At 38.1% G+C, this 27881-nt stretch overlaps 1 protein-coding gene and 1 long non-coding RNA gene across 3 annotated transcripts in view; one reads left to right on the forward strand and one right to left on the reverse strand.

The window, feature by feature from the left end:
• LOC148189536 (uncharacterized) overlaps window positions 1–27881 on the reverse strand; it is a 51601-nt gene that overhangs the window by 13629 nt on the left and 10091 nt on the right. The window lies entirely within an intron of this gene.
• Window positions 4546–26256, forward strand: alg6 (ALG6 alpha-1,3-glucosyltransferase). The gene is made up of 14 exons (XM_042483024.2): window positions 4546–4726; window positions 4970–5054; window positions 5961–6050; window positions 6306–6394; window positions 6517–6599; window positions 7073–7137; window positions 7629–7814; window positions 10181–10316; window positions 14934–15019; window positions 16651–16735; window positions 17394–17464; window positions 18707–18775; window positions 21466–21658; window positions 24941–26256. The coding sequence occupies exons 1-14, from the start codon at window positions 4645–4647 to the stop codon at window positions 25136–25138; spliced, it is 1518 nt and encodes a 505-aa protein (XP_042338958.2). The 5' UTR covers window positions 4546–4644; the 3' UTR covers window positions 25139–26256.

Genomic DNA, 27881 nt, shown 5'->3' on the forward strand with positions numbered 1-27881 from the left:
AAGCAGCCAAACTCTCACGCAGTAAAACATTAAAATGTGATGTCTGCGTGTGTGATGTTGCACCGGTGAACTGCAGGCTGAGCACCTCAAAAAAGATTTAAGCCGCTAGGGGGCGATAATTAACATCTTTGGCTTTTCATTAAGGATATCAAAAATCAAAGAAATATTTAAGAAGAGACATACCAACCTCAAAGTTGGAGGATAAAAATTCATAAACCATTTAATTAAAAAAAAATTATCCAATGGTTTAAGTTGAGCAAACTTTAGAATATTTAGGCGTACCTAACTGCAGACTTTACTTTGAGGAGTGAAAACTGAAATGAATTCATATATGGTTCAATGGTTAATTTTTTGGCAATAGTTTTGTTTTTGAATAATTATTAGCGACATAAATATGAGAAATATTTGCCTTAATAATTACAATCCAATGCTTCAAAGCATACTGAGGTATACACATTGTAAGGACGGGTGGGAATATTATTTGTCTTTGAGGAATACTGAAATTATTGATGTTTAATAGGTTGTAATTTAAGTTTTCAGTAGCAGATGATGTTGAGTCTACGTGACCTCAGTTGGACAGAATCAGTTATTAAACTGCGACATATAAAAAAATAAGCCTCCATAATCCAGATTTAAGAGGCCATGATTACAAAGACTATTTAAAGATATACTAATACTATTAATAACTTCGTTCTTAATACTATAAAACTTCGCTCGGTTTGTTTGCACGCTTTTAACCCGTTAAACAAACGCAGATTTTGCGTAATTATGTCGCCACCAATTTAATTTGCTGATTGGGCGAACACACCCATTTAAGGAGAAACAGTCGCGCGCGCCCACACGCCCCCACTCGATAATGACCTGTGCAGCTGCACGTGCTTGAGCACAGGTGGAGAGAAGCCTGGACTGTGGTTCCCACAGCTCCACCAGCAAGTCTATATTAGTCTCAACTCAGGCGACAGTCTTTTATAAATGAAGTCCGAATTGTAAGTTTGTTGGTTGACTGATCTAAACACCACGTGAACCCGGATAGGGGGGACAGAGCTTTAATAAATTATTCTAAACGTGACTTATCATGACAGTTTATTTATGTTAATTAAGATTTAAAATAATTTCTAGATTGAGCTGGATGAGCATTTTGACTGTATATCACAAAAAGTTTTTTGTTTATGTGTCTTTTGGGTGTTTGACACACCTGCAAATACTTGTTTGCAAGTGGAAGAAAATTAACATTAATCTTAAATAAATTCTTAGAAACTAACTGAAGGCTACAGATATAATATTTTTAGGGGCAGAGGACACTGATTTAGGTATATGGTACAGTTCAAGTTATTACCATCCCTTTTCTAATAAGCATGCATTTATGATATGACCACAGTTCAGATATGTCTGAACTTAAGGTAAAATAAACTGAAAACACTTAGTTTTAGCATTTAAATGAACATAGTTGACAGGGAAAGTTTTCGATATCAAGATCACAAAGAGTTACAAAAATGAGGTTACAATTGTTTGCAGTAAACTAATTTGATAAGTAAACATTTTTTCTAAAGTGGAGCAGAAAAATATGAAAAAATATTAGCACAAGGCAAAGCAGGCATATGGCCTGTTACAGATATTGTAATAATAAACATGCTGTTTTCTCTTGACCGTGAAGCCCTTGGTTTTGTTCAATCAAAACTGTCCATTCAATAGGAAAAACGAACACATAGACTGCTGAAAAGGTAAACATTTCTGCTAGGATTGTATACCCACAGTTCACTTATTGCATTCATTCATTATGATGTGATTCATGCTGTGTTCAGTTTACCTAACTCAAAAGAAAAAAGATCGCAAAAGCTGTTTACATTACAGTTGCCGTGGTTATATGCAGCCTTAATTTCTCAACGAGATTGAATTTCCTCACAAATGGAATGATTTTACACAAACACTCTGACCGGATTACAACAACTCGTGAGGGCTCATTATTGAAGCCTTATTGGATTTGGTGTTCAACCTAAAACAATATCAAAGCATTAGTGACCTACATGCCTGGTGTTTAATGTATCTGTGTATGCTGCTATGTATGATACCTGTCCGGACACTGTGAACACTGAAGTAGAAAGTAGAAATTGTGACTCAAACATCTGCACAAGCTGGAAGTTTGTTTTTGTCCATGCACGAAATCATTAGTACCAAACTGAACTGTATGTTAGTGCATGCATGCATGCAGTGTGGCATGACAGAGTGACTCCAGCACAGCTGATGAGTCCACTGATACTGTATATCTCAAAAATCCATGCACACTTAGTTAACCAAAACCTCACCACAAGGCACACTCGTTAACTGTCCTAGAGCTTTTCATCAAAGCATAAGATTTTTATCACCAGACAGTGTTTATCCAGTTGTCATGGAAAGATAAATGATTCAATATCTGCTCCAGTCTCAACTTTCAGGCCAACCGGGAGGAGGAGTTTTTGTCAACTAACTTTAGTTTCTAAAGTCAACACTGATTTTCAAACTAAATTTATATATTGTCTGTCCCGCTGTCATGTCCAAGTGTATCATATGATTGTTTTATTCATTTATGGGAGAATAAATTGCTTGATGTTACAATACAACATGTCAAAACTGTACATTTTACGGAGACACCTAATGAAGATGGACGCTCCAGCTTTTAGTCTCAGTTCATTTGCCCCATGCTAGATTGTAAACATCTGGGTAATAACATTTTAAAGGGTGTTAACTTTGACCTTTGTATCAGAGAGGGCATGTTGAGTGTCACTGAAAAACACTTACAAACATCTCTGAAATAGGGACTAATTTGGACTTTCAAACCCTTGGGCAGAGCAGAAATGTGTCATTATGTACATGATAAATACTGCAGTATTCCCAAAAAATTGCTGATGATGCAATTATGAGCATCCAGAGAAAAAAAAATGGCCGGACTCATGTTTTCAGAATTGATAAATTAGGCAACCCACACATTTATAAAGTCATTATAGGGGAAGAAAGCATTTCTTTTTACCAAAAGAGTGAGTTTTGAGTAACAGCACTTAATTTGTTCTTATGTTAACACTTGACAAAACAGCAGAAAAGATCAAGTCTGACTTGCTGTAGCGAACTTGACTGTTTATATGATAGACTACAATGGCATTGGCAAGCAAGGCCCAGGCCTCCATAATAACTAGGTCATCTCCCACCACAAGCTATAGCCTTCTCCTGGGCGGAGATCACAGACAGTAAATGTAGGTACAGCAGTTACTGAATATTTAAAAAGGCATAGAGATGAAGCAATAAATGACAAAGTAAAGCTGGCGTGGCCAGGCATTAATAACTAATGGGCACCAGTGAGTTATAGGCTGCTGCCGTTGTAATGAAAGTGTCATTGCAAATCAGCAGTTGTCCGAGGTTATTATTATTTATGCATAATTGATGCCGGAACCACAAGGAACATGTCTCAGCCAACAAATCCCAACACCTTGGGAACAAAGACGATGGCGTCAACAGAAGAAAAGGTCACAGAGGAGAAGATGCCCCTGGGCTGAGATTTACATTGAGAAGGGAGGGCAAGGGGAGGCTTGAATTGTATAACCATACACACATCTGTGTACAGAAGGTTACAACAAACTATTACACATGTGACAACTCATCCTCTATGCTCCATACATGCAGTGGATGTGACTATGTCATGGTAAATTGCCATGATGTTTCAAAACAGATGACACACATGAGGACAAAATAAGGATTTAAGTGCTCCTGATTGAAACAAACACATATTGAGCATTAGTTAAATGATTACTCATTCTGAATACATTTAATTACAGTAAACATTGTTATTTTAGATACAATATTTTGGATTTCAAAGACTGCTCACGTTTGTTTACATCTATAATAACATTTTTATTTTAGAGATGTCTCAAAAATATTTAGGCGTAGTTATAAATGTTGCATGTATATTGTAGTTAATGATTAGTTATTGTTAGTCCTTTTTTGAAATTACATACAGAAATTGGCTTTATGACCATAATATGACAATTGAGGAATTTATTATCGGTGACTGGGAAGTAATAGTTAATAATAATTTACACATTTTCTTCCACAGCCTATATTATGTTAATAGCTTACTTTGTTATTTTATTATTGGAAATATTAGATTAAAAAGAACCCCTTTTCATTTTGACCTGTGAATTCAACTACAGCTATAAGTCACTGAGATATTAGTGGACAAATAGACCTTTAATAATGCACAATATCCATCAATTTGTCATAAATCTCGTCTTAACCGATGTTGCATTCAGCGTACTTGGGAATATTGATAATTTCTAATAAAAGTTGTAACGACTGACAAAAAGTAGTTGAAAGTCACAAGCGATGCAACCATTTACAAGAGAAATGCTGTTACAGCTACGGAAACATCTCGTTTGATAAAATCATTCAAGCCTCGACTTTGCTGCGATGGCTCAAGAAAAGGAAAATGTCGTATTTTTCTAGATGTTCATGAATGCCCCATAGCTCCCTGCAACCTCGTCATCGTACATAGTCCAATCAGAGTGCGCAACGAGGTCTTGCTGGTGACGTAAGCAGGAAATGTAGACAGGTTCTCAAAGCAGACTGAGTTTTTAGCTGTTATTTCTCCTATTTACGCCAATTTTGTTGGTCGAAATCATGCAGACGTGGAGTCTCGTATCAATTTGCGTGTTGCTTGGCGTTGTTGTGAGATGGGGCGTTTCGTTAAATTCATATTCAGGTAGGAAGAGTGTGGAGTTTAACGTTAACATGCTGCACCATTCAGAGTCATAACAGTCTTTGTTACACAGCTGCTTATTTCAGTGTATCTCTTCTGTTATTCTATACTCTATTGACAGAAAGTTGTTTACACGCAGAGTGTGACTGTCGGTATGCGGTCACTAGCTCGAGCAGTGTGTGGTGTGTGTGCTGTCAGTCATTGCTGTAGTTTCCCATCAGACTAACAGCTAAATGCTTTTTTTAGGGGCGGGGAAACCTCCCATGTTTGGGGACTATGAAGCTCAAAGACACTGGCAAGAAGTGACATACAACCTCCCTGTCCAGGAATGGTCAGTCTGAAGTTTATTTAAGTTAGAAAATTCATTCAGGTACCTAAAAAAGTAGGAGCTCTTTTTTGGGTTTTTGCAGCAACTGGAAATACTGTAATAATCAGACTCAAAACACATTAAAGTGTATATATAATGCTGTGACCAGATTCTTGGTAGTCACATTCCCAAGAGACAGCATGTATGGGATAAAAAAAAGACCCCGAAGAACACCTAAAAGTGACAGAATTAAAGTTTAAACTGGATGTATATAACAGTGATAATGTTTTATGATCTGTGCATCATAAAGCATTTGAACCTTCAAAACCGAGTGACTTTGCTGGGTTTCTTAAAAAATAAATAAACAAATTTTTAAAAAGCATGGGAAGACGACAATGTGCAACTTAAGAGTAAATTACCTAAAAATTAGGAAAAAAATTGTAAAAAAAACAAAAACAAAACAACAACAACAAAACAAAAACAACAAATAAACAAAAAAAACAAGAAAATGACCTAAAAAAGGAGCCTAAAAACAACAATGTAACAGAAATTACATTTAAATATGTAATTGTGATAATTGTAGCTATAATTCTTTTGAAAAAAAATCCTCAGCTTTTATTAAGGGATTTTAAAAAAAAAATCTACTAATTTCTTGCCGTTTTTGGGATATCTCTTGCAAAGTCACTTATTGTCTTTTTTCTCCCATGTGTTAAAAAGAAATCAAACCATTTTGCTCAAAGGTTTTAAAACTTGAGAAGGCCCGTTGTAGGCAGCACAAGAAAACTGATGTCAATCCAGGTTCCAAAGGGTTAAAGGGATCTATGAGCAATCCAGCATGTCTACCGTACACCGATGTCTGCACTCCTTTAGTGAGTATTTGTCCAGCAACAGTATTAGACATAAATATATGTAATCTTTGTACTCATGCAGGTACTTAAACACCACCGAGAATGACTTGAACTACTGGGGTCTTGACTACCCTCCTCTGACTGCCTACCACAGCCTGATCTGTGCCTTTGTGTGAGTAATTCTTAATATTTAGTGAGTGCATTTTACAGTACATCTCTCCTTCAGTGTTTATTGAAGAAGGAAGTTGGATTTTCTGTGTTGTGTCAGTATCAATATGGCATACAACGCTGTTCTTCTTAGTTTTGTATTCTATTCTATATATCTTCTGCGCTGTAATTTTAAAAGCAGGTCTCCTTGCCTTTCATTTAATGCTTCCTTAAGGATTGTAAACACTATAATTTCTATACTAACTCTATATTCCTGCAGAGCAAAGATGATAAACCCTGAATGGATAGAGCTCCACAGATCCAGAGGTTATGAAAGCCCAGCCCACAAGTTATTCATGAGAGCTACAGGTACAGTAACCATGAGACAATACAGCATAAAGCTTCATGATCCATATCTGCATTAAACTTAACAATCATTTACTGACTTAAAAATGAGATGTGGTATGATATAGTTAATTGTTCTGTTTCAGTCCTGGTGGCAGATTTGTTGATATACATCCCTGCAGTGGTTTTATACTGTTTATACCTCACTGATGGATCCTCTAAAAGAAAGGTAACACACTTACATCTAATTTAGTTTTTTCAACCCAAGCAAGACATTTTTTCCTCCTTGTCTAGGAAACCTACTCTTATGAAGTCATTATTGCAATATAATATCATGACATTATATTTTCCCCGGAGTTATGCATGCATAAATACATTTTCAGTACAATCAATAAGGAGAGATATTTTGGAATATATCAAATGATCAAACAGATATTACAAGATCAGTAACTACAACAGACATATAAAAGCTTTGTCTGAAAAAAGGCAGCGCTAGAACAGGCTATACCAGCATGCATTGCTCTTTGTTTGTACACTGTCTATTTACACCTTATCACCCTAAGTTTGAATTAGCAGTTACAAAAAAGGAATGAATGAATAAAAAAACAGTTCACTTTGTTAAGATCTCTATCTCAGAAAACAAAATCTGCAGAAGTTTATCAGGTGTCCAAAGTTTTCATAAAATCCATTACATTTTTCCAGGTATCCTCTGTGCTCACCTTCCTTTTATACCCAGGCTTAATTCTCATCGACTATGGGCATTTCCAGTATCCTTTATGCACAGGTGCATTTCTACTGTTTATACACTGTGATATCATAGTTTGCTTTGATGACTTCCTGTAATATACTGTCCTTCAAAGTTGCAGCCATTGACTTTAAAGTTGAAATCCTAATAGCATTATTTTAAGTATATTTTCTCATAGCCATAGTTGTATCGATTGATTTTTAACATAGTTTTCGAAGGATTTTAAATTCTCTGAACAACTTGAAAACTAGATTGTTGTTATTTTAGATTTTCTCCTCTAAACGAGTGTCTCCTGAATGGCGGTATGCAGCTCATATTTCTCTCTATAGCAACATTATAGAAGACTGTTTACAACTCAGATATTATATGTGTAAGCATCAGAACTGATACCAGATCAGTTGCATGTTTTCTATGGTACTTGTCCCATACCAGCACATGAGCTGTTTACCTGCACTTGCCTTAAGCTTTTACAGGGACATGCTTTCAGCACAATATTGGCCTTAACTGAATCAGGTACAACGCAGTGAGTCTGGGCTTTGCCCTGTGGGGCGTTCTGGCTCTGGGTCTGGGCTGGGATGTGCTGGGCTCTGTGGCCTTTTGCCTGGCTCTCAACTACAAACAAATGGAGCTGTACCATGCGCTGCCCTTCTTCTGCTACCTGCTGGGGAAAAGTGTCAAACTAGGCCTGATGGGGAGAGGGTGAGTCTGTTTGCGTCTTGTTTTCTTCCTCTTACTTGAAATAGTTTTCTTTAAATTTTAAGGAATTTTTGAGTTATCTTCTGTTTTGGTTCCCCAACAGCATGCCCACACTGCACAATCAGATTGGCTCAAGTACCCTTAATCATACCCCTTTGATAGATGGTATGGCGTCAGGTAGTTGTTTGATGGTATTTCTCTGCAGCTGTGGTAGATCTGTGGAGTATATGAATCCACACTAGGGACTGACTGATTTTGGTTTTTCAGGGCTGATATCAATAACAATTATTAGTAGTTAATGAATCAGATAACTGATATTTGGAACCAATATGCATTTACAATGAAAATGAAAATCTTTCTGTCAATATTTAGAATTTGAAATATAAAAAACTCAGAGCATAGCATATATAAATATAGTATAGTATAGCTGCCATTAGCAAATGTTAAATCAAAACTGAAATGTTCAAAATTTAAATGACAAATGAATTTTAAAAAAAATCGCTCCCTATCCCTATAATTGGCCAATCTGATAATCTGTCATCCCCTAATCCATTCAAGACATCGTGATCCTGGAAGTTAGGCTCAGTCTATTTTTCACACAATCTCAAATGTGATTGTTAAAAGCTGACTGTAGAATTCAAAGACTCAAAGTTCAAGCCATAGCGCCAACATAGTGTTACCAAAGAATTAATTATAGAAGAAATGCCAGAAGGGAAATGGCAGGGGCATAAGAAGAGCAACAAAGGGATTATTCATTTTCATATCCTGCCATTTTGAAAGAAAGGGAAGAAGGATACAGTAAAACATCCAAGTTTACGCTCTCACAATTAATTAACATCACAAACTATGTCTCATAAAAACAACCATGGGTATAGAGAAGTATTATAAGGATTTTTTTGTGTGTCCTGTAACTTATTATTAGTCAGCTGAGTCATTGTTTTGATTACATTTTTTTTTTTTATCACTCTGCATTGAAGTGTCAGCAGAGTTCTCAAAGCGGATTCGTAATGTCAGTCTATAAGCGAGCAGTGTCCTCAGGAGAGCTGCAGAATGACTGAGGTAATCAGATTGGATGCCGTTACTAGTGTGTCCAGTGTCTGTTTATCTAGTAACAATGTACCAAGGGCATTTAGTAGCAAATGGAGAGCTGGATTAGAAGGGCCGGGGGGGGAGATATGTCCAGATGACACTCTCGCCATGCCCAAACTCCTCAGCTATGCTGTGTGTGCAACTTAACCAGCAGCTTCACAGTTACAGCTGACAAGATAGCCTGACCTACACCGAAGAAGACTTTCAGCTGATGCATGGCTTTCACTGCATTCCTCAACACAAGGGTCAAATCCCAAATTTAGGACTTGCAGACACTATGTACTTATTGTTTGAGGAATTTCACTAAACAACGACAGACTTAAGCAACTCACTAATGATAATATTTAGGGATGTCCCAATCAGATGGGAAGGATCGGTCTGGGGCCCGATCAATGCATTTTTAATTGATCAAGATAGGTTATTATGAGCATGTGCCCTGTCCGATCATATGTTTACGTCTGCCATCACACAGGTGTCGTAAACACAGAGCACAATTTGCCACTTTATAAAGCAGAAACAGATTTTTTTTAATGATCAGCTTAAGCTGCTACACCACTTTAAGAAGAAGTGAAATTTTGTTCTGCATTTTTTAGTGAATTAGTTTTACTATAATGCTGTAATAAGATTTTTATTTGTTGTCACTTGGAATGTTAAAGTTCAGCTTTAGCACTACTTTGATGTGGAATTGTGATTATATCACTAATTTATAGTGTTCTGCACTTTTATTACAATGCAACACTAAGTGGACTTTAGAGCAATTTCTGATGAAACATTTTAATTTGTTTACTGTGTTATTTTGTTGAAAAAACAAATGCTGTTCTAAGTTGAATTGCAAGCAGTTTCTAGACATTTTAGTTGTCTACTTGGTTATTTTATTAAAAAAAAAACCCTAAAATGCTTCTCTAAGTGGAATTGGGATAAGAGCCCTGTGAAAATATTTTTAGTTTTTTTACGTGGTTACTTTGTAAAAAATAAAATAAATACAATCATAGTAACTGTTTGGATGCATACATTTTTTCTTGTACTGCACCGCAGAGTTATTAAACTGTCAAGCATATATACTGGATTGATTTGAATAACTTTAAACTACTTAAAGTGTGCATTGTGAAGCAGTATTATCCAGGTAAATACTAGTATCAGATATTCCCAGATACTCAATGTCTAATGACTTGTATCAGTGTCAGGGGCAAAAAAAATCTTAATAGGGACACCCCCTTTAGTTGTTTTTTTTTCATGTTAAAACATGACGCTTGTGTTTTTGTGTGATCCTCCTCATGTAGGCTTTTCCTGTTGGCGAGAATTGCCTCAACAGTGTTGGTGACTTTTGCCCTCTGCTGGCTGCCCTTCCTGTCTGACCCTGGTCAGGCCATGCAGGTGGTCAGGAGGATTTTTCCCGTGGCTCGTGGTCTCTTTGAGGTACAGTAAAGCTTCTTGAATGAAAAACCAGCCTGTAAACCCACATCCGAGAAGCATGATCTTGCCCTTGAGACACTTATCAAAAAAGCATTTGTACTATTGTCATGGTAGGCATCTAAAAATAGCTACTCACAATCCCATATTGTCAGTTAAAGAAACAAGAGGAAGACGATAATATCTCCTGATAGATCAGTACAGCTCAATACATAGGCTAACACATGTTAAAACAGCATGGCTTGGGGATTAGATAACCCATACAGGTCACATGAACAGTTCCTTTGAATCCTTACTTGCCCTTGAGGCGGTGCAGATGTTTAACCTCTTCACCACCCCGTTCTGGTCGTATGCATAAGATGTGTATCCCAGTGAATAAATGTGACTGCAATTACCATAATCAAATGTCCTGATCTTCCAAATTCCATCCATAGCATAAATAAAATGTGGACTCAATAAGCCTAAGGGATTTGTTTGCATGGCTTCCACAATAAAATATATGTACTGCCATATCTTGTTATAATATGAGCCAACAGAGAAGCTGTTATGTGTCCGTTTACCCTAAAGCTTGCTGCTGTGTTGGGTATCAATAACTCCATATGTGCTTGACATTGGTGTGTTGCTGCTCTTTAGGCATAAAGGGTAATTGCTAACTAAACATAATATTCGGAAGTCTGTTTTTTTTTTATCTTTCGTAAAAGTTATGATGAGGGAGGAGGGACAGAAAAGGGGGAGGGTTATGTATTGTTTTTCTCTTTGCTGAAGGGAGTGGTTTGACTTTTCCTGGAGAGCAGATGAGGTTCTTTTACTTTTGTCTACTTCTAGGCTCACTCATCCTCCGGCTGTAATAACTTTCTTTCTTATTTATCAGCTCTTTTATTTCTAAATGGCTGTATTGTCCCCGTTTTGTAGTGTTTGCCATGTACATATTTACTATTTTGAGATATAGGGTTTAGGCTATTGCAGTTTTTAGACTCCTCACATGATCATATCACACAACACTGGATCCATTAACCTTTTGAAACCTCAGCATCACTTTTCTTGTGCTGCTTTTAGATGCCTTTCATAAGTATTTATACCATTAAACCCTGAGAAAAATGGTGCAATTTCTAAAAAAGAAAACATGGGAAAAAAGTAATGAGCAAATTGGTAAGAAATGTTCCACAAATTGCAAGAAATTAGTAGATTTAAAAAAATAATTTTACAAAGCAAGGGAAAACTGTCTAGGGAAAAAAGAAAAAATCATGGGAAAACTGTAAAATTTAAAATGGTCATAACTACACATTTATAATTATGTTACAAAATTGTTTTAAATTCTAAGCATTAAGGCATTTTTTGTTGTTTGTTTTTAAATATTCTTGTGTGTGTATGTGTTTTAAAATTCATTTTCAGGTAGGTTTTTTTTGTGTTTTTTACTCATTTCATTCCTTTCATTCATTCCATGTTTTTGAAATACATCATGCTCAGGATTCAAAGGGTTAATCAGTCACGTTGTGATTAAATTAGCATTTTTTAATGTCAGTATGTTTGAGTATCCTGTGCAGCGGTGCCTTTATTTCCCTTAATTTGTTTTAATATCCGTTGAAACAGGATGTTGTTGCGAGACATAACACAGCAAGGGATCATTCTAAATTGTAATCCAGTTACAGAGAGAAAAATCTGTTTGATTTATAGTCATTCTTGGTGTTGGCTCAGAAGTTTTGTTTGTGCGTATTTGTTCAGAATGAGTCAAGATTTATGTTTTTCTTTCTTTCTTTCTCAAAAAGTTAAAACTTAATTTAATTTACCCCTATACAGCATGAGGCTGTGACCAGCTGGTGCTAAAAGAGTTCCTAATGAGGGGAGGTGACTTGAGAGAATGTGAGTCTCAGTATTGTTTGACTCTGATAAAGACGTACCAAGCGTCAAAAAAAGTTAGTCTTTCAATAAAGTTTCTTGTGTCTAGTCCATGTGCTCCAGTGTACTCTGGGCGTAATCTCTGAAGTCTCTTCTGATATAAGATTACCATACCCTGAGAGCACCGGACAGGCCTGCCATTCCCTGTGAGGCGGCTGAAGCGCGCTAAACCTTTCCCTTCCCTGCTGTGACCAGCGCTTTTATGAAAGTCAAACACAACCCGTGTGGCACTCCTCCTGCTCTACAAAATGCTCCATGCTCTGAGCATGGTGAACACCCCTCCACCCTCCAGTGCTTAGCCCGTGGGAAATGGATAGCCCACAGGATCAAAGAAAACAGTGGGAAAAAAATTATGAAAGGCCAGGAGATCGGTTTCACTCTCTCTGGGAGGTGTTGGGGCTCAGGACGTACAGTAGGAAGACATAGATAAATCTAAATAATTTATGGCCCCGGGTGTTTTCAGCACTTCATAGCAGAGCCGTGTTCTGGCCATATGGACTGATGAGTAGGGCAAATGCTACATTTAAAGGCGTATCAGAGCACATCCGACAACTGTTGCCTGCTACCAACTTAATCTATGGAAAGCATGCAAGTATGATTGAGAGTGTTTCACATGAGAGTGTTTCACAGCACGCACATGCACACATTTGTATACTGTGGTCGGTCAGTCGTTGCCTCTAAGAGAAAAGGAGGCTCGGGAATACGATGTTAGAAAGTGATAGTGAGAAAGAGCACTTCAAAGAGTTCAGCTGGCGGTGTTGAGCGGTGTCATGGAACAAGCAGAGGTAAAGTAACTGTGTGTGTTTCTGTTCTTGCTTGTGTGACTGACAGCTCAGAGGCCAAGGTTTGCAGCTCTCATTTCTTAAACCCCGTATCCTCTCTCTTGTCCCGTTCCCCGAGGTGGCACCCACCACAAGGTGTCACGGATGTGAGAAGTAATTGAAAATTCTACCAGGGGAGCAGATGGCAGCATGCGCTGTGGCAGTATTTGTTCAACGAAATGATGCAAACATAATACACAGGGTGTGAGAGACACTATACTCTGCTGTGACGACAGCACGGGAGGCTGCGGGGTCGTGCCGTCCTGAACTAATTGTGAAATTGTGCACGTAAGCAGAAGCTTTGGACAAGGGGACAGGGGTGAGAAGGGGTGGTGGGGAAGAAGAGGGCTAGTGACTGGTGGTCGTGGCAGCTTCTGGGCGGGAGCAGTTGTAAGTTTACCCACTGAGCTGCATTCTGGCGTCTCACGTTGCCGCCTGCTCACAAAAATGGCACCAAATGCTTCTCCCTGTGAAATTCCATGCTAGCTTATAGGTGAAGGAGCCGTGCTGCTCTCGCCCCTTTACATTTGCCCAGGACCCCCCCTCGTTCATGTGTTCCTTTCAGGCGGTGTCCAGGAACATTCCCATGGCGGTTATTTGGAGCAGGGAGGCAAAGAGGAAAGAGAGAGGGAAGGAGCCGAGACAACACAACACTGGACGGCCTGGTGCTGCTGACTCGGCTGCCATTAAGATCCACACAGCTGTGCTGTGAGCAGCTGTAGCACAGAGGAGAGAGAGCAGGCCAGAAATAGTTTTTTTCTAGACAGGGCCACACACTGAAAACATTCACAGTGGAATCATAAAGCTGATCTAGGAACGCTGTCCCTGTGACGGGCGATATCATAGTGCACAGTGGCGGCTCGGGCCTCAATATCATCTGATCCCCGCACAACTGCTTAAGCACTTAAATCAACTGAATCTCACAGCAACGCCCTCCTCATCTCTTATAAACCACAAGTACTTTTAGCCTGGTATTAAGGCTGTAACATATCTTCCATATTATTCACAGACTTTAAAGACCTGATTTTCTGCGTTATTTACAAAGACAATATAAAAACGATACAGTTAAACATGAGAGAAAAAGTTATGGTGTTTTTCTTTAGAGCTGAAATGATTAGTAGATAGACGGAAAATTATTCGGCAACTATTTTGGTAATCAATGAATTAGTTATTTCTGTATTCGGCTTTCCAAAAACGGTTTTCTGCCTTTAAAAAGTAATTGTAAATTGAACATCTAGGTTTTGGACTATTGGCTGTACTATACAAGTAATTTGAAGAATTTTAGATTTTATTTATTCTTTTCTCTTTTTTTTCCTTTCTTTTTTTTTACATTTTAGAAGACATGCAATGGATCAGTTTGAAAAATAATACAATTATGTAAAAATAAGAATAATTGGTTGATTAATTGATAATCAAAATTATTGTTAATTGTAGCCCAATTTAGTAGAGTTTAAATTAAAAACAATATATTTTTGCTTTAAAATTTCATACATTTCATTATATAGAGAATTGTTTATCATGTTGACATGTATTTTTCAGCAGTGCTCTTTGGTTGGTCTGGATCTGCTTGTTATGTAGAAACTACTCTGGTTTGACACTTGACTCCGTGTCCCCAAGTTTACAAATAAGTCCCATGCTTTTTCTGAAAGGGAGGTTAATTTATGATGGAGGGTTACGTACAAATGTACCCCTGGAATGCTCCAGGGAATTTTAGTTGTACCTGAGGAAGGGAAAAAAATATGCCACTTATCTGCTTTCTCTTTAAAATAGAATTCTGAATGTATTATTTTATAAGCAGGCATCACATTAAGAGGTGCTGAAATTAATTATGTTTTTGTGTTTTTATCTGACATAAATTCTCATTTAACTAATTGGTGTGTGTGTGTGTGTGTGTGTGTGTGTACAGGATAAGGTGGCCAACACATGGTGCAGCTTGAACATCCTGATAAAGATCAGATTCGTTCTGTCCAGTGATTCCCAGATCTACCTCAGGTAATCCCTCAATTTATCTAACAAGCTCTCACTTTTTTCCTTCTCTATCTTTCATCATTTCATTCTCTCTTTAGCCATATCGTTCTGTCTCTATTCTTTGCCTGTCTCTTGGTTTTACTGGAAAAGCAGAGCTTGCCCAGGGGAATGACAGCTGTGATCCAGCGAGGTGGAAATAAGATCATATCTAAAGGAAACATCTTGAAACAAACGTCTGAAAATGAAATTATAACTATTATGATTTGCTTTTCAAAAATGTTAAAAAATGAGTTATGTGCCTTATTAGAGAGTGAAGACGGTGCAAGCCAAATCAACCATGCTATCAGAGACGATGTCGTAAACATGTAACTCGAGTTCCCCACCAGGAAGTATTTAGATAAGTTATTCTGACTAAAATCTGAGAGCCTGTCCAATCACAATGAGAAAACAGTTGTGTCATGGTGAAGCCGGCTTAAATAACCCAGCACACTAAATATAGGGGACGTATGTTTGCAGCATGAACACGTTTCTGCCAGACTGCTAAGTCAGGGGATCAAGTTGGACTTCTTTGACTGTAGTGCATTTCAAACAAATGAAAAACACTCTTGTCTTTTTGGCACAGGGGGCAGATTGCTAAATGCTCTGGTGTGGGCGTACTGTGTACATAGAATGGATCAGCTGTGAAAAGTGATCCATGTCCTTCCGGACCGCAAAACCCTACCCTACACATAACACACGCATAACACGCTCACTGCCACACACAGCAAATGCCCACTTACTGGTCTTTTATCAATACCGTACATCTACCACTACCATTATCTCTATCTATCTGCGTCGTAATGCAAACACATTGTTACCCTCACGACTTGAACCCGCTGCTCGACCTCTCAGCACATTCACACTGACACATAGTCGCTCTTTTCCGGTGCCTCCACACCCAGCAGGTGACAATTGAGGGGTTAAACTAATGCCTGCTAACCCTAAGAAGGGGCCAGTATTTGGTCATTTCCCACATAGCAGAGGTCTTAGTTTGCAGAGCAGGCGGTGTCCAAAGAAACAGCAAGATGAATCCACGGTTACATTTTGGTTCAACAGGTTGATTGTTTGCATTTTACATCAAAATCAGATCATCTAGTGCTACAGGCTGAAAATGAAGCTTGTGTTTTATCATTCAGAATCAGCTTTAATGGCCAAGCTATCAAAAATCTCATCATGTGAATATTTTGTGAAAGCACCAAAAGTCAACCCCTACAATATTGTCGCGGTATTGATATTAAGGCATTTGGTCAAAAATATTGTAAAATGTGAGTTTCTTAAAATTGCCCAGCTCTACTCCTAATGCACATACACAGAAATAGAAATACAGTTAAAACTGCCAAATAGTTAGTTGCTTTTCAGTTCTGTGGTCATTATCAGTTTTCACGTAAAGCCACATCAACATAACAGAAATATATGTAAGCCTGGAATTATTTGCAAATACTGTTATTCATCATATATTGACTACAAATTGATTTCATACTCTACATGTCCTCTGCTGTATAATTATTTTTTCCTGCTGCAGTAACCTCGTCTCCCTCTGAGGATTTTGTGCATGTTCTGTATAACTGTGCTGATATTACATCATCTGAATGCTTGTTGTTTGTATTATTTTTCAGTTTAGCCTGCACGCTCCTGGCAGTCCTACCTTCCTGTTTGAGACTTCTGATGAAGCCCACATTCTGGCAGTTTAAAGTGGCCTTGGTGAGTAGTTACTGATGGTAAAACAATAGCGAGCCAGATCTACGGACCCTTTTAATACAGAGAAACAAGGCCTTTTTTTAACCAATCACACACAGGTTCTAATATCAGGAATTTGATAATTTTGCAGAAAGCAACTTTCTGTATTTTACTGTCTAAAAATAATTAATCAAAAAATAATTAATCCAATAACTGCAGTTTAAGCAATATTTATGCTTTGACTAAAAAGTATGCTTTCCAGTAGGGGTGCAAGTATTTTCATTATTGGTTATCTGCGCATTATTTTCCTGATGAATCAATTGGTCAATAAAAATATAAAACAGTGAGGTATGTACTGTGTAATATCCCAGAGCCCAAGTGGCATCTTCAAATTTATATCTGACCAACAGTCAAAAAATCAAAAAGCTGTTCAGTTCATCATCATGTATGACAAAGAGAAGCATCAAATCCTCACATTAAAGAAGCAGGAAATAACCCAAATTTGCTTTTTGTTTTTTTGCTTTAACATTAAAATGATTATTTGATTATCAAAATAGCTGCCAGTTTCTTTTTTGGCAGTGAACTAATCAATTCATCAACTAATTGTTTCAGCTCTATTATCCACAGCATTTTTATTCAGCAGTAGTAGTTGTTGTACTAATAATCTCAATGTCATTTTCAGGCCAATTCATCCCTGGCTTTTTTCCTCTTCTCTTATCAAGTCCACGAGAAGTCCATCCTCCTGGCTGCCTTGTAAGTACAGAGGTAATATTTCTCGAGGTTTTGTCCCGCTGGGTGATTTGTCGGCATGTGACAAACATTAATGGTACGTTTTCTATCTTGTAGTGATACCTCAAATATTCATGAGTATAGATTTAATTTTTGCTCTCAAAGGAGCCGTTGGCCCACTTCAGATCTCAGTTTATGTCCTGTAGATTGTTAATGAGCTGAAGATGTGCGCGCTCTGTAAAAGTGACATCATCCTCCTGCTGTACTCCCACAGTTGCAGAGGAACAATCTATTTAAGTACAGACTTGCTAACTGAGGGCTCTGTCATCACACTGTGTGCAGCACAGACTTCAAAGTAGCTTCCATCATCATGATATGAACAAGTGCAGTATGTGCACATGTGAGAATAAATATGCACGTGTGTGTGTGTGTCTGTGTGTGTGTGTGTGTGTGTTTGTGATTCATCACCATTTACCTCCATATGTATAAAGTTGTGTAGGTACAGAGAGAAGTCTGGCATAGATTTGACAGCGAGGGATTTGGTTCCTAGATCTGGGCTCATCTATTAATCTAGATTAGGGCAGATTGTTGCTTTATTAACTATTGAGTTATATCTCCCACCTGTCCCCCCGAATCAATCAGTAATGCATGTCCAGGGATTAGGAAAGAATGGCAGGCGGCAGCTCGGGGCGTTGTTTGCGCAGGATCAATTATTGGGCTGTAACAGGATCGCCAAAGAGCACTGGCTGTAATTATGGGCTCAGGGACCGGTGGAAAGTGCCCCCCTCGGAGCACAGTGCACAACTAGCACTGGCTAGCAATGACGCAGGCAACCAGGTTCAACTGACACATGGAAACACATACGCGCCATGAGGTCATTATTTTACTTTCTTGGCAAAACATTTACACATCTTTTCATGTTCACATGAAATACTTAATTCATGTAAAAGTTGGATTTTTGATTTTGTTACTGAAGGATGTACAGTACCATACATGGCTGCACAGTAACAGTAAAAGAGCATGCACAAATATAACATAATGCAGTACAACAAACACTTGACTGCCTTGTGAGAGACTGTCAGTAATCGATTCATGTGGATGTCCTGTCGGGCCAGTTGCTTTAACATTATCCACGCATGACATCAGTTCACATCCAGCTCCAACCTAACATGGCCCCACTTCCTGTCTGACTGTAAAATGATGTTTAATGGTGCTTACTGCATAGTGTGTTCAACAGAGAGTATAACCAACTTTTATCTTCTCTAGGCCTGTCTGCCTCCTGCTGAATGAGCTCCCCCTGATCAGTATTTGGTTCCTGCAGGTCTCTACATTTAGGTAAGACTGTGTGGAAGAAAGACCAGTGTAACTACACACAGGTTGTAAATGGATAAGAGCTGGGCCTTAATTGTTGTTTATATCAGATGCCTTGTAGCTCTTCAGCGCATTACTTTTTTTTTTTTTTGCTGTTGCCATGTAGAGAACAACTGGGCATTTACAAAAGCATTATAAATCTTTACCTTTAGTTAACCCTTTAAAAACTCGTTCAACATCAGTTTTCTCTTTGCATTAAGACTCGTTTCACAAGTATTTAATCCTTTGAATCCTGAGCAAAATGGTTTGCCTTATTTAAACACATGAGTAAAAAAGGCAAAGAGCAACTTCTCAAGTCATGTCCCGTAATTTGCAAGAAATTAGTAGGTCTAAAACATTTTTTTAAAGCTAGGGAAAAAATGTCAAGAGAACTATATATATATATATATATATATATATAATTATCATAATTGTATTTACTATTTTGTTTTACAGTTTTTAAGCAGGTAATTTCCTAGTTTTTTTCTTTTCATTTATTTATAATTTTTTAAAACTTCTTTTGTTTTTAGTTATTTTTTCTGCTAATTGTCAGGTAATTTTCTTGTACTCTTTTTTTTTTTTTTACCATTTCTTTGCTAATTTCTTGCTCCTTTCTTCTTAAGTTGCTCATTGCCCTATTCCCATGTTTTTGAAAGAATCAAGCTATTTTGCCCCGGTTCAAAGTGTTAAAGCCACGACTTGTGATGTTTCATATTATCTACATGTTTTCTAGGTTTTTTTTTTGTTTGTTTAAAGTAATCTTCAACTATGAAGCCACCACTAGCAGGTGGTTAGCTTAGCTTAGCTCAAAGACCAGAAACCAAGGAGGGTCATAAGAGGAGAAGTCACGGTTTTAAATTACGTCACACTGTCAGGGTACAACACATGCGCAGTGAAAGCTAGTGTGCAGTTGCCCAAAGGCTCAACAGCTGGCGCACTATCATGCATACTTTCTGTATGCAGAAACCCTGTTGTAGATCAGCTACCGTCAATGTTCTTTCTGGTTGACAAGTCTGCGTTTCCACCAGTTTCAAGCAGAACTATTGTAATCAAGGATGTGCCGTCAATAAATACTGCTAGACAATGCACAGCAGAAGGTAACAGTAGTAGCAAGATGGTGAATCACTTTGATTCCCTGCAACCATCTGCTCTGTTATTCCAGATATTTGGTTTTATCCAAAAAAACAATCATGAACCAGCTACAAATGAGACCACTGCATGCACTTTTTTGTATTTATGGTTTCTCACTTTACTTCTCCATAGTCATCCTCTCTTTCCAAAATGACACTCAAACACTGGTGTGTGCAGGGTTTGCGTCTCAGGTTAAGGAAAACTTGCTATTTTCTAGTCCCAACCTGGAGCCAACATTTTGGGTTCTGAATCGATCATTTCTGGTCAAACTAAAGCCAGCTTTATTTGTTACCAAAATAAAGTTACACATTGCTTTATAACATTACAAATTTTCCTACATGAGCTCGTTTTACGTTACATTTTAACATTTATCCTTAATCCATATGTGTCACTCGTGGCCACAGAAGTCATTGTTCAGCAAAAGTTACAAAGTCTCACTTTGGGAAAAGATGCATCTGGGTGGTAAGAAGTTGGCCCTTAACACATAACTGCCATGTCCAGGGTTTGAATCGGACATTTCATTTTCATGTCAGCATTCGTTATTTCTCTCTACTGTCAGCTATCAGACGAGATGTGCTGTAGAAACAACCCTAACAAGCTAAACGGATCTACGATCTGGTCTGAGCTGAGGACCATGAATGGAAAAGACAAGTAGTGCTGCAAATGCTCTGTCTAACTTTCACCAGCTGTCGTTAAATTCTTCCGGCAGCACTAATTGTTGTGCGTGTGGTTTAGTATAAGGATATCTGGGGATTACACGGCATAGTCTGCATGCCTGCCGTCTAAGTGTGCGTTGTGTGGGGACAGGAGGTCATTCTGTAGCTGCCTCTCAGTACAGTCTGACTCGGACTCTCACATTATCTACATCCTCTACACACTCCACTTAAAGAAATACATCTTTTGTTAACCTAATTGGCTGAATAGATGCTCAACCATAGCAATTGTAAGAGGACAGAATGCAGCCAGTCTGTTTAAATTGACGAAGTATGTATTTCCAAATGGTTAAACATTTATCTTGCTGAATGGAGCTTTTTTGTCAGAGTAAAAAATCAGAATGAGTTGTTTGTTGCGAGGGGATGGGTTTTTACAAGCTGGGGTGATGTGCGATTTACTATGAGTCAACTGTTGTTCTTGTCTGTGCCCCTCTGCTAAACTAAGATAAGCTTGGCATGAATGTCAGAGCCATCTCTCCCCAGGGGACAGACTGCTTGTGCAGACCTGCTGGATAAAAGCTATGTGGTTTACTGTTGCCATCTTCTCACCAAACATGATACTGAACTGAATGTGCTGTTTGACGAATATAAAAATCCATTAAAAAGACGTCATGCTGTGTTTATTAACAGATTCTGTTGTACACTTGTGTATTAAAGCTCCAGCTGCACGTTGAGGCTAAAAAGTGGAAGAGACGTACAGTAAAGCCGCATGCAATTTTTGCTTACTCTTACTTACACTTGTAAATCACTGCTGACAGTGACATCAGCAAAATATGCCACATTTCTAAACTGTAAATGCATTATTGTTCTTGTTCTTGTCACTTTGTGCAGCATGCTGCCTCTGTTTCTGAAGGATGGTCTGCTGGTGCCCTATGTTGTGACCTCGCTGGCGTTCCTCTTCTTCAGCGTTTATCTAATGTCTGCACTGGAGCACTGTTCAGAGGAAGATCTGAGACTGGGAGCCTACCATAAGCTGCTATTCTTCCTTCCAAAACTGGACATGGCCTGGATTGTACGATGGAAGGTCAGTGAGGTCCCAGCCCTAGCACAATGACTAACAATAGAAAACCCATTTTGTAATTTGCAGGTCAAAACACATCCACGTTACATGAGCCAAACTTTGGTTAAGAAAAACAAGATGTTAGGTACCATGTAAGTGTTACAGTAGCATCTAGATTGCTAGATTTAGTTAGAATATATTACTCATAGTCCAAGAAATACAGCAATCTAATGATGTTGAAGAGACCCTAACTGCCCACCAGCATCTTCAGAAGTTGAGATTTGGTTGAATTTAGGTCTTAACATCGGATGACCAAATTTCCATGTCAGGACAACATCTTATACCAAGGTCAATTTGATGTAGAATACTGACGACAGATGACGCTGACAATTTGTTGGTTTCAAGTTATGTTATTAAGTAACTAATCTAATGTCTGAAAAATGTCACAATGTTAACATCCACACAATGTGAAATTCTAACAGTGTTAAATATTTGTTATATTGTCATTCAAATCAAAATTTAACATCTGTCCAACACAAGTGTCCAAAATGTTTCTGATGTCATTTTGGCATCTGGTGCCAGTTGGGAAGGTTATATGTAAGCTACATATCAACAAAACTTTCAAATTTTTTTGTCTTTTCAAAATGACCCAGGTTTTGATGTATAAACATCTTTTACCTGGCAAATCTTTAACTTCATCCTTGCTGAGTATGTGTAGACAAAACAAATTATTACTCTTCATAGAAACATATACTACGTTGCATAACTGATACCTTTGTCCAATTGTAAAAGCACAATATTCACCAAAGACTTTTGTGTCCCAGTCTTGCTGAAGTCAAAACAATCCTGTCCTTTGGGAGGGCAAAGAGTATATTAACTAAGTGCAAATGGTTTTTATCAGGGAAATGTTGGAGGTCAAGCGGCAGAGGCTGCAGTGTGCAATACACAGAGATTTGTACAGGAGGTGGTAACTTCTGTCACTGTGATTGCAGCTCTAACTGCCTGCCAATAAAATAAAGGTCATGCAGATTACTTAATACCTATTAACACAGGTAGAGGAGGCAGTATTACATCAACAGATTGGCACATGACAGTAATTTTAAACTACTATGTGCAGAATATATATTTGTTTGTAACATCTCTAAAATAATTCTAATGCAATGATGTTTTGTTTGTGGAGAGATGACTCAATCGACTCAAAATGGTGTGGTCTATGTGTTGCTTCAGCCCGTTCATCTCACTGTTACCGGGTCAGTTTGCAAAAGTTGTTGTGTGTTTTTTCACACCGCCACTAGAAGTCGCCAGAATCACAGATTTTCCAGTCACGGGGCATTAAGTTCAAAGCGTGGTCAGTTTTGCTTCTGATGAGGCTCGTGCTCAATAAACAGTAAACAAAGTAAAGATACTGCTGCTTGCTTTATTAAGTTAGTAGCTCATGTTTGCTCTTGCACACGGGACAAGGACGATGCACAGCTGATGCATTTGAAACAAGAAGGGTGCTGATTTCAGGCTCCCAGGTGACCTGTTCTTTGAAAGAGGCACTATACCTAAATCGCAACGGTGTGAGGAGATACACCGACTGTATAAATAAAGATCATGTGCGGCTGTAAGTTGTGTAAGCTGTGCGGGGATGAAAGCCGCTGCCAGGCGAAGAATTATTTATCACTTATTTAGGTTTCCACAGCATCTGAAGGGGCTGCACCGCCAGCCCCTCAGCGACAGGGCCTCCAGTGGGGTGTCAGCGATTACGAGAAGGTGTCTTTTTATAGCGCGTGTCATTAACACAGGTTTGCCTAGATATATTTATTTACACAAGCAGCATAAATAGCAAGCCCCAATGACGGCGATAAGGTTTCATAGGTTTGGGGCGGCAGGGCGGGTGTGGGCACGAGGTGTTTTCCTCCATCTTACTTTCTGACTTATCTCTGGCTCATAAAGGCAAAACAGACACATGAATGAGCTCGTCGTCAGTTCTGTGTGCAACTTTATAACAAGGCGAAATGTAGTTTCGTAGGCCTTAATTTAAAGTGGCTGTTAGGCAGTGTGATACTATTTTCTTTATAGCACCTCTCAAACGATCAATTTGATGTGAGTCATCCAGTGATGAATATGCAATGTGATTTGAGAGCTCTTTCAAATTAAATCATTCATTGGTTTTGATATTATAGTTACATTTAAAATTAAAGGAAAAGCTAACAGTTTGTTCTTGGCCTGAGGTGCCCGATCTCTTCATTGTTTTTTATGAGAAAGAGTCTCTGGTATTGAATATCAATTCCGTCATCATAAAAAAAGTTGTCAGAAAAGAGTTGTCTACATTCAAGGGGGTATCTTGGTAATTTACAGAAGTTGAGATATCCTAAATTTTCGCACCTAGAATAGGTTAAACTAAAAAAATACTGGATCCTGTGCTTAACACAACAAAGGTTTCATTAGATCCTTCTTGCATGGTAAAAAAACCTAATCTTTTAAACTCCACAAACTTTAAAAGCTCCTTCCAGAGACAGAAGATTTTATATATGTTTTTACTCATCATGACAAGTATACTGATCTAGATGTGTAAATTAGATATTAGATTAAATAGAGTGCACCTTTAACAACCCTCATAAGTCTCCCTCTTGTTGGTGAGAGCTTATCAAGCATGCTGTATCACAGTTAACGTGATGATTTCAAGAACAATGTAATGACATCCTGATTTCAGGTCGTTTCTTTTACCAAAGAGCAAAACAAAACAAAAAAAATATTATGCACTATTATAGAAGCAACATCTTTATATTCTATTCCGAGCAAACACTAATCTATGACTGAGCAATAAAGGTCATCCTGGACCTTGAAAATGGCAGTTTGACAATATTAATTTAAACTCAAGATCCACTTACTTGGTTTCTGAAGCTTTCAACCACATCTCACGCCATTCATCCGCTAACAGAGTTTGCTTGAGAGACATGGGTTATGATCTCCCACGAATATACGGCCACCTGTTATCATGTGATCAAGGTTCCAAACTTTGGTCACATGATGACAGCTGGAACATCTCCAAAACAACTGAGCAAGCTCCATTAATGATGAAGACAGTGAGATGTGGTTGAAAGCTTAAGGGAAGGCCCCCCAGTCAGCCGTGAGTTAAGATGTTTTTTTTGTTAAGCTAATGTTTTGGCTCTCTAAAGTAGCGCCCGACCACAGCTTTTTCCCATCAGCCTGAGTTTTTGAAGTCTTTTACGTTTCACTATGACTCAACATACTATCCGATCTTCTGGTCCTGTTCTCATTTAAATCATTTGATAAACTTTCTTCTTGTCTTTGTTGCAGTTCTACATCAGCATCGCTGCCATGGCTGCTTTGAGCGTTGTGACTGTTGCTCTGGTTCCTCCACCACATCTACCTGACTTGTTTCCTGTGTTGGTGTCCACTACTGCTTTTGTGCATTTCTTGGGAACATTTCTATACTTCAACATCGTCCAGTTCAGTGAGCCGCCCAGCAGAAAGAGCCAGAAGAAGAACAACTGAATGGTGCCAAAGGACGTGATGGGCACGGGAAAAGATCTTTTTTTTTAGCTAATTTTGCTTCAGGGAAGCCAGAGTTATACCGTGGGACATGTTTACATTCTAGATGGTTTTCACTCGTGCCATCAAGCCCCCAGTGCAGATATCACAAATCTAGAGCTGTAATCATAAGTCCATCAAAAAAAAAAAATATTTGCAGCTATTTTCAAAATACAGTAAATGATTATTGAAGTCGATTTTCAAGTTAAAAACGGCAAACATTTGATGGATCCAGCTTCTCCAATGTGAGAATTTTCAGCATTTCTCCTTGTATTGTAGTATAGAATATCTTTGCTCAGACAATACGTGATTTAATGACATCAGAAATTTTGAACGTTTTTGAACTGTTATAGACCAAACAATTAATGGAGAAGATAACTTGCAGATTTGTGTTAAGGAAAATTATCATTAGTTGCAGTCCTACACAAATGCTTATTGAAGGGATATTGTGGGCTGAAAAATCATTGTACTACAAAATGGTAACTGGGAGGAGCTGTGAAATCAAAAGAAAATTAAAGGATAGTGACATTTCTCCAGTTTGGACCGAATAATTTCACAAACTCAGTCCAATTTGTTACCAAAATGTAATTTGTGTTATCAAGCCTATTTTCTTGATTTTTTTTTTCTTTGCTTGGACCAATGATACCTAATTTTTCCAACTATACTATTGCTGGCCAATCACAGAAACGCAAGCAGGCCTTAGGTACCTCTGTGTCTGTATGCTCAAGCTACAGCGAGTGGCCACAATAATAGGAACACCTGTTGTAAAGTCCAGTTATTGTTAAGACCATGGGGAGAGGTGCTGATTAATTTTGTGGTTATTTTTTAAACTGTAGTATGTGGTGGTGCTAGACTTAATGTTAGGTGTTCCTGTTATTGTGTCCAACCTCTGTACCTCCTTGGTATTGTGATTAAAAGACGTACCTGATGGGACTGGACTCAGGTCAGCAGTAACAGTTGATTATTATTCATGTGGACTTTTTTTTTTTACGGTTTTCTACTGTATATTTTTAGCCATCATTGAAGTTCTTTTGTAAAAACTTAGTATTTGTGAAAATAAATAAAATTCTCAGTGACTTAAAGTGAACATCAGTTTTATTCCCACAGTGTTAAAATGATTTAATTTTGAGCAGCTTCACATAAACTGTCTACATTTACCAAGTAGTCCGCTAAATCACCCCTAACAGTCTGGCAGAGACAGAGCCAATAATTGGACAGAAATTATATCTTTCAAAGCTTTTACTCAACATCATTAAATATTCATTACAAGTCCTAGATACTACAAGGGTCCTGCACAAAAGACCTGTTCATTTAAAACAAAACCAGTGACAGGACAGGCCTTAAAAGGAGATGATGGAAGGTGACATATCTGAACATAATGCTATAAAGTTGAAATACCACAGAAAAAAAAGGTACAAGCAATTTCTTTCTCCAATCTCTGAGCGAGTTAATGACAGGCATAAAAAAATCCATTACAACTATAAATGTTATCAGGTCAGAGAGGGTTGCCTGTGCATCTGAGGCTCCAGGCCGGCAGCTAATAATGAGCCACAGGGACAAATAGGAGCCCAAGATCTGAGTTAACTGTTACTACAAAGGGACATGAACACAAGGGGCCAATTAGAGGTGGTATGAAAGGCTGTGGTTTGCCCTTTTATTACATATGTTTATATAAAGTCATGCCAATACATTTAGAAATAAAATGGGAATTTACCCCCCACTTCTGCAATAGGATGGTAAATCAATATTACTAGTAAGCAGAGCTGCACCGTATGCAAAAAAAAGTCATATTGTGATTATTTTGATAGCTATTGCGATTGGGATATGCTTTGCCATTTTTGTAGGAATGGTAATTTTTACATTTTATTTTCACTGAAAAATATGAAAATGGAAATGCTGTGGTTTTTGCCGGGTCTGTGACAAACAAGCATGTTCCCTTACATCTGGTTTATGATTTGTAGGTCAGGGCATGTCTGTAGCACCACAATGTTTCCCAGCTGGAGTTAAATATTAAAAATCAACATAATCACTTCTGGTGTACTTTATTCAAATTAAATTGTGTGCAAAGACAAATTGAAAAACAATCGATAACGTGTCAGTGACAACTGTATCTGCTGAAAAAGATTATGTGATCAATCGAGTATGTCAGCCCTGTGATAAGCAACCTGTCAGGATGTACCCTGCCTCTCATTCAATGTCAGCTGGGATAGGCTTCAGTCCCCAAGTCAATTTTAAGCAAAAATCTCAAAATTCAAGCCTCTAAGTGTTGTGATTTTCTGCTTCTCTCTGATTTTTTATCACTGCAGTGTCAGTACCTTTAGTGTTTTTTCTGTTGGTTGGACAAAAAAATTTGGCAATTTAAAGACATCATTTTGCAATTTTTTAAAATTGTATGGGACATTAGTACAGAGGCTGCGAACTCGCCGCAGTGGCCGCAGGTTTGATTCTGGCTTCGGCCCTTTGCTGCATATCACCCCCTCTCTCTCCCCCTTTCATGCTTAAGCTGTCCTCTCAAATAAATGCAAAAGCCCAATAAATGAATAAACAAAATTAAATTTGATTTTTTTAAAAGATAAAAAAGATAAATAATGACACAACAGAAAGAGACCTTTCGTCATTTCCAAGCAACAGTGAAAATAAAGCTCCTGTCACCACCTCGTCTCCAACTAGTTATCCAGGATGCATATCCCCACTTTTTGTGGCTCTA

Source organism: Plectropomus leopardus, chromosome 5 (genome assembly GCF_026936395.1).
Source record: "Plectropomus leopardus strain MGB_pleo_1.0 chromosome 5, ASM2693639v1, whole genome shotgun sequence".
Lineage (NCBI taxonomy): Eukaryota > Metazoa > Chordata > Actinopteri > Perciformes > Serranidae > Plectropomus > Plectropomus leopardus.

What these genes read in the sequence shown, in the direction of transcription:
- alg6 (XM_042483024.2), top strand. Translation starts at nt 4,645, where the DNA reads ATGCAGACGTGGAGTCTCGTATCAATTTGCGTGTTGCTTGGCGTTGTT. An exon ending in AACCTCCCTGTCCAGGAATG is followed by an intron (nt 5,055 to 5,960) that starts GTCAGTCTGAAG and finishes GTACTCATGCAG; the next exon opens with GTACTTAAACACCACCGAGA. An exon ending in GTTATTCATGAGAGCTACAG is followed by an intron (nt 6,395 to 6,516) that starts GTACAGTAACCA and finishes GTTCTGTTTCAG; the next exon opens with TCCTGGTGGCAGATTTGTTG.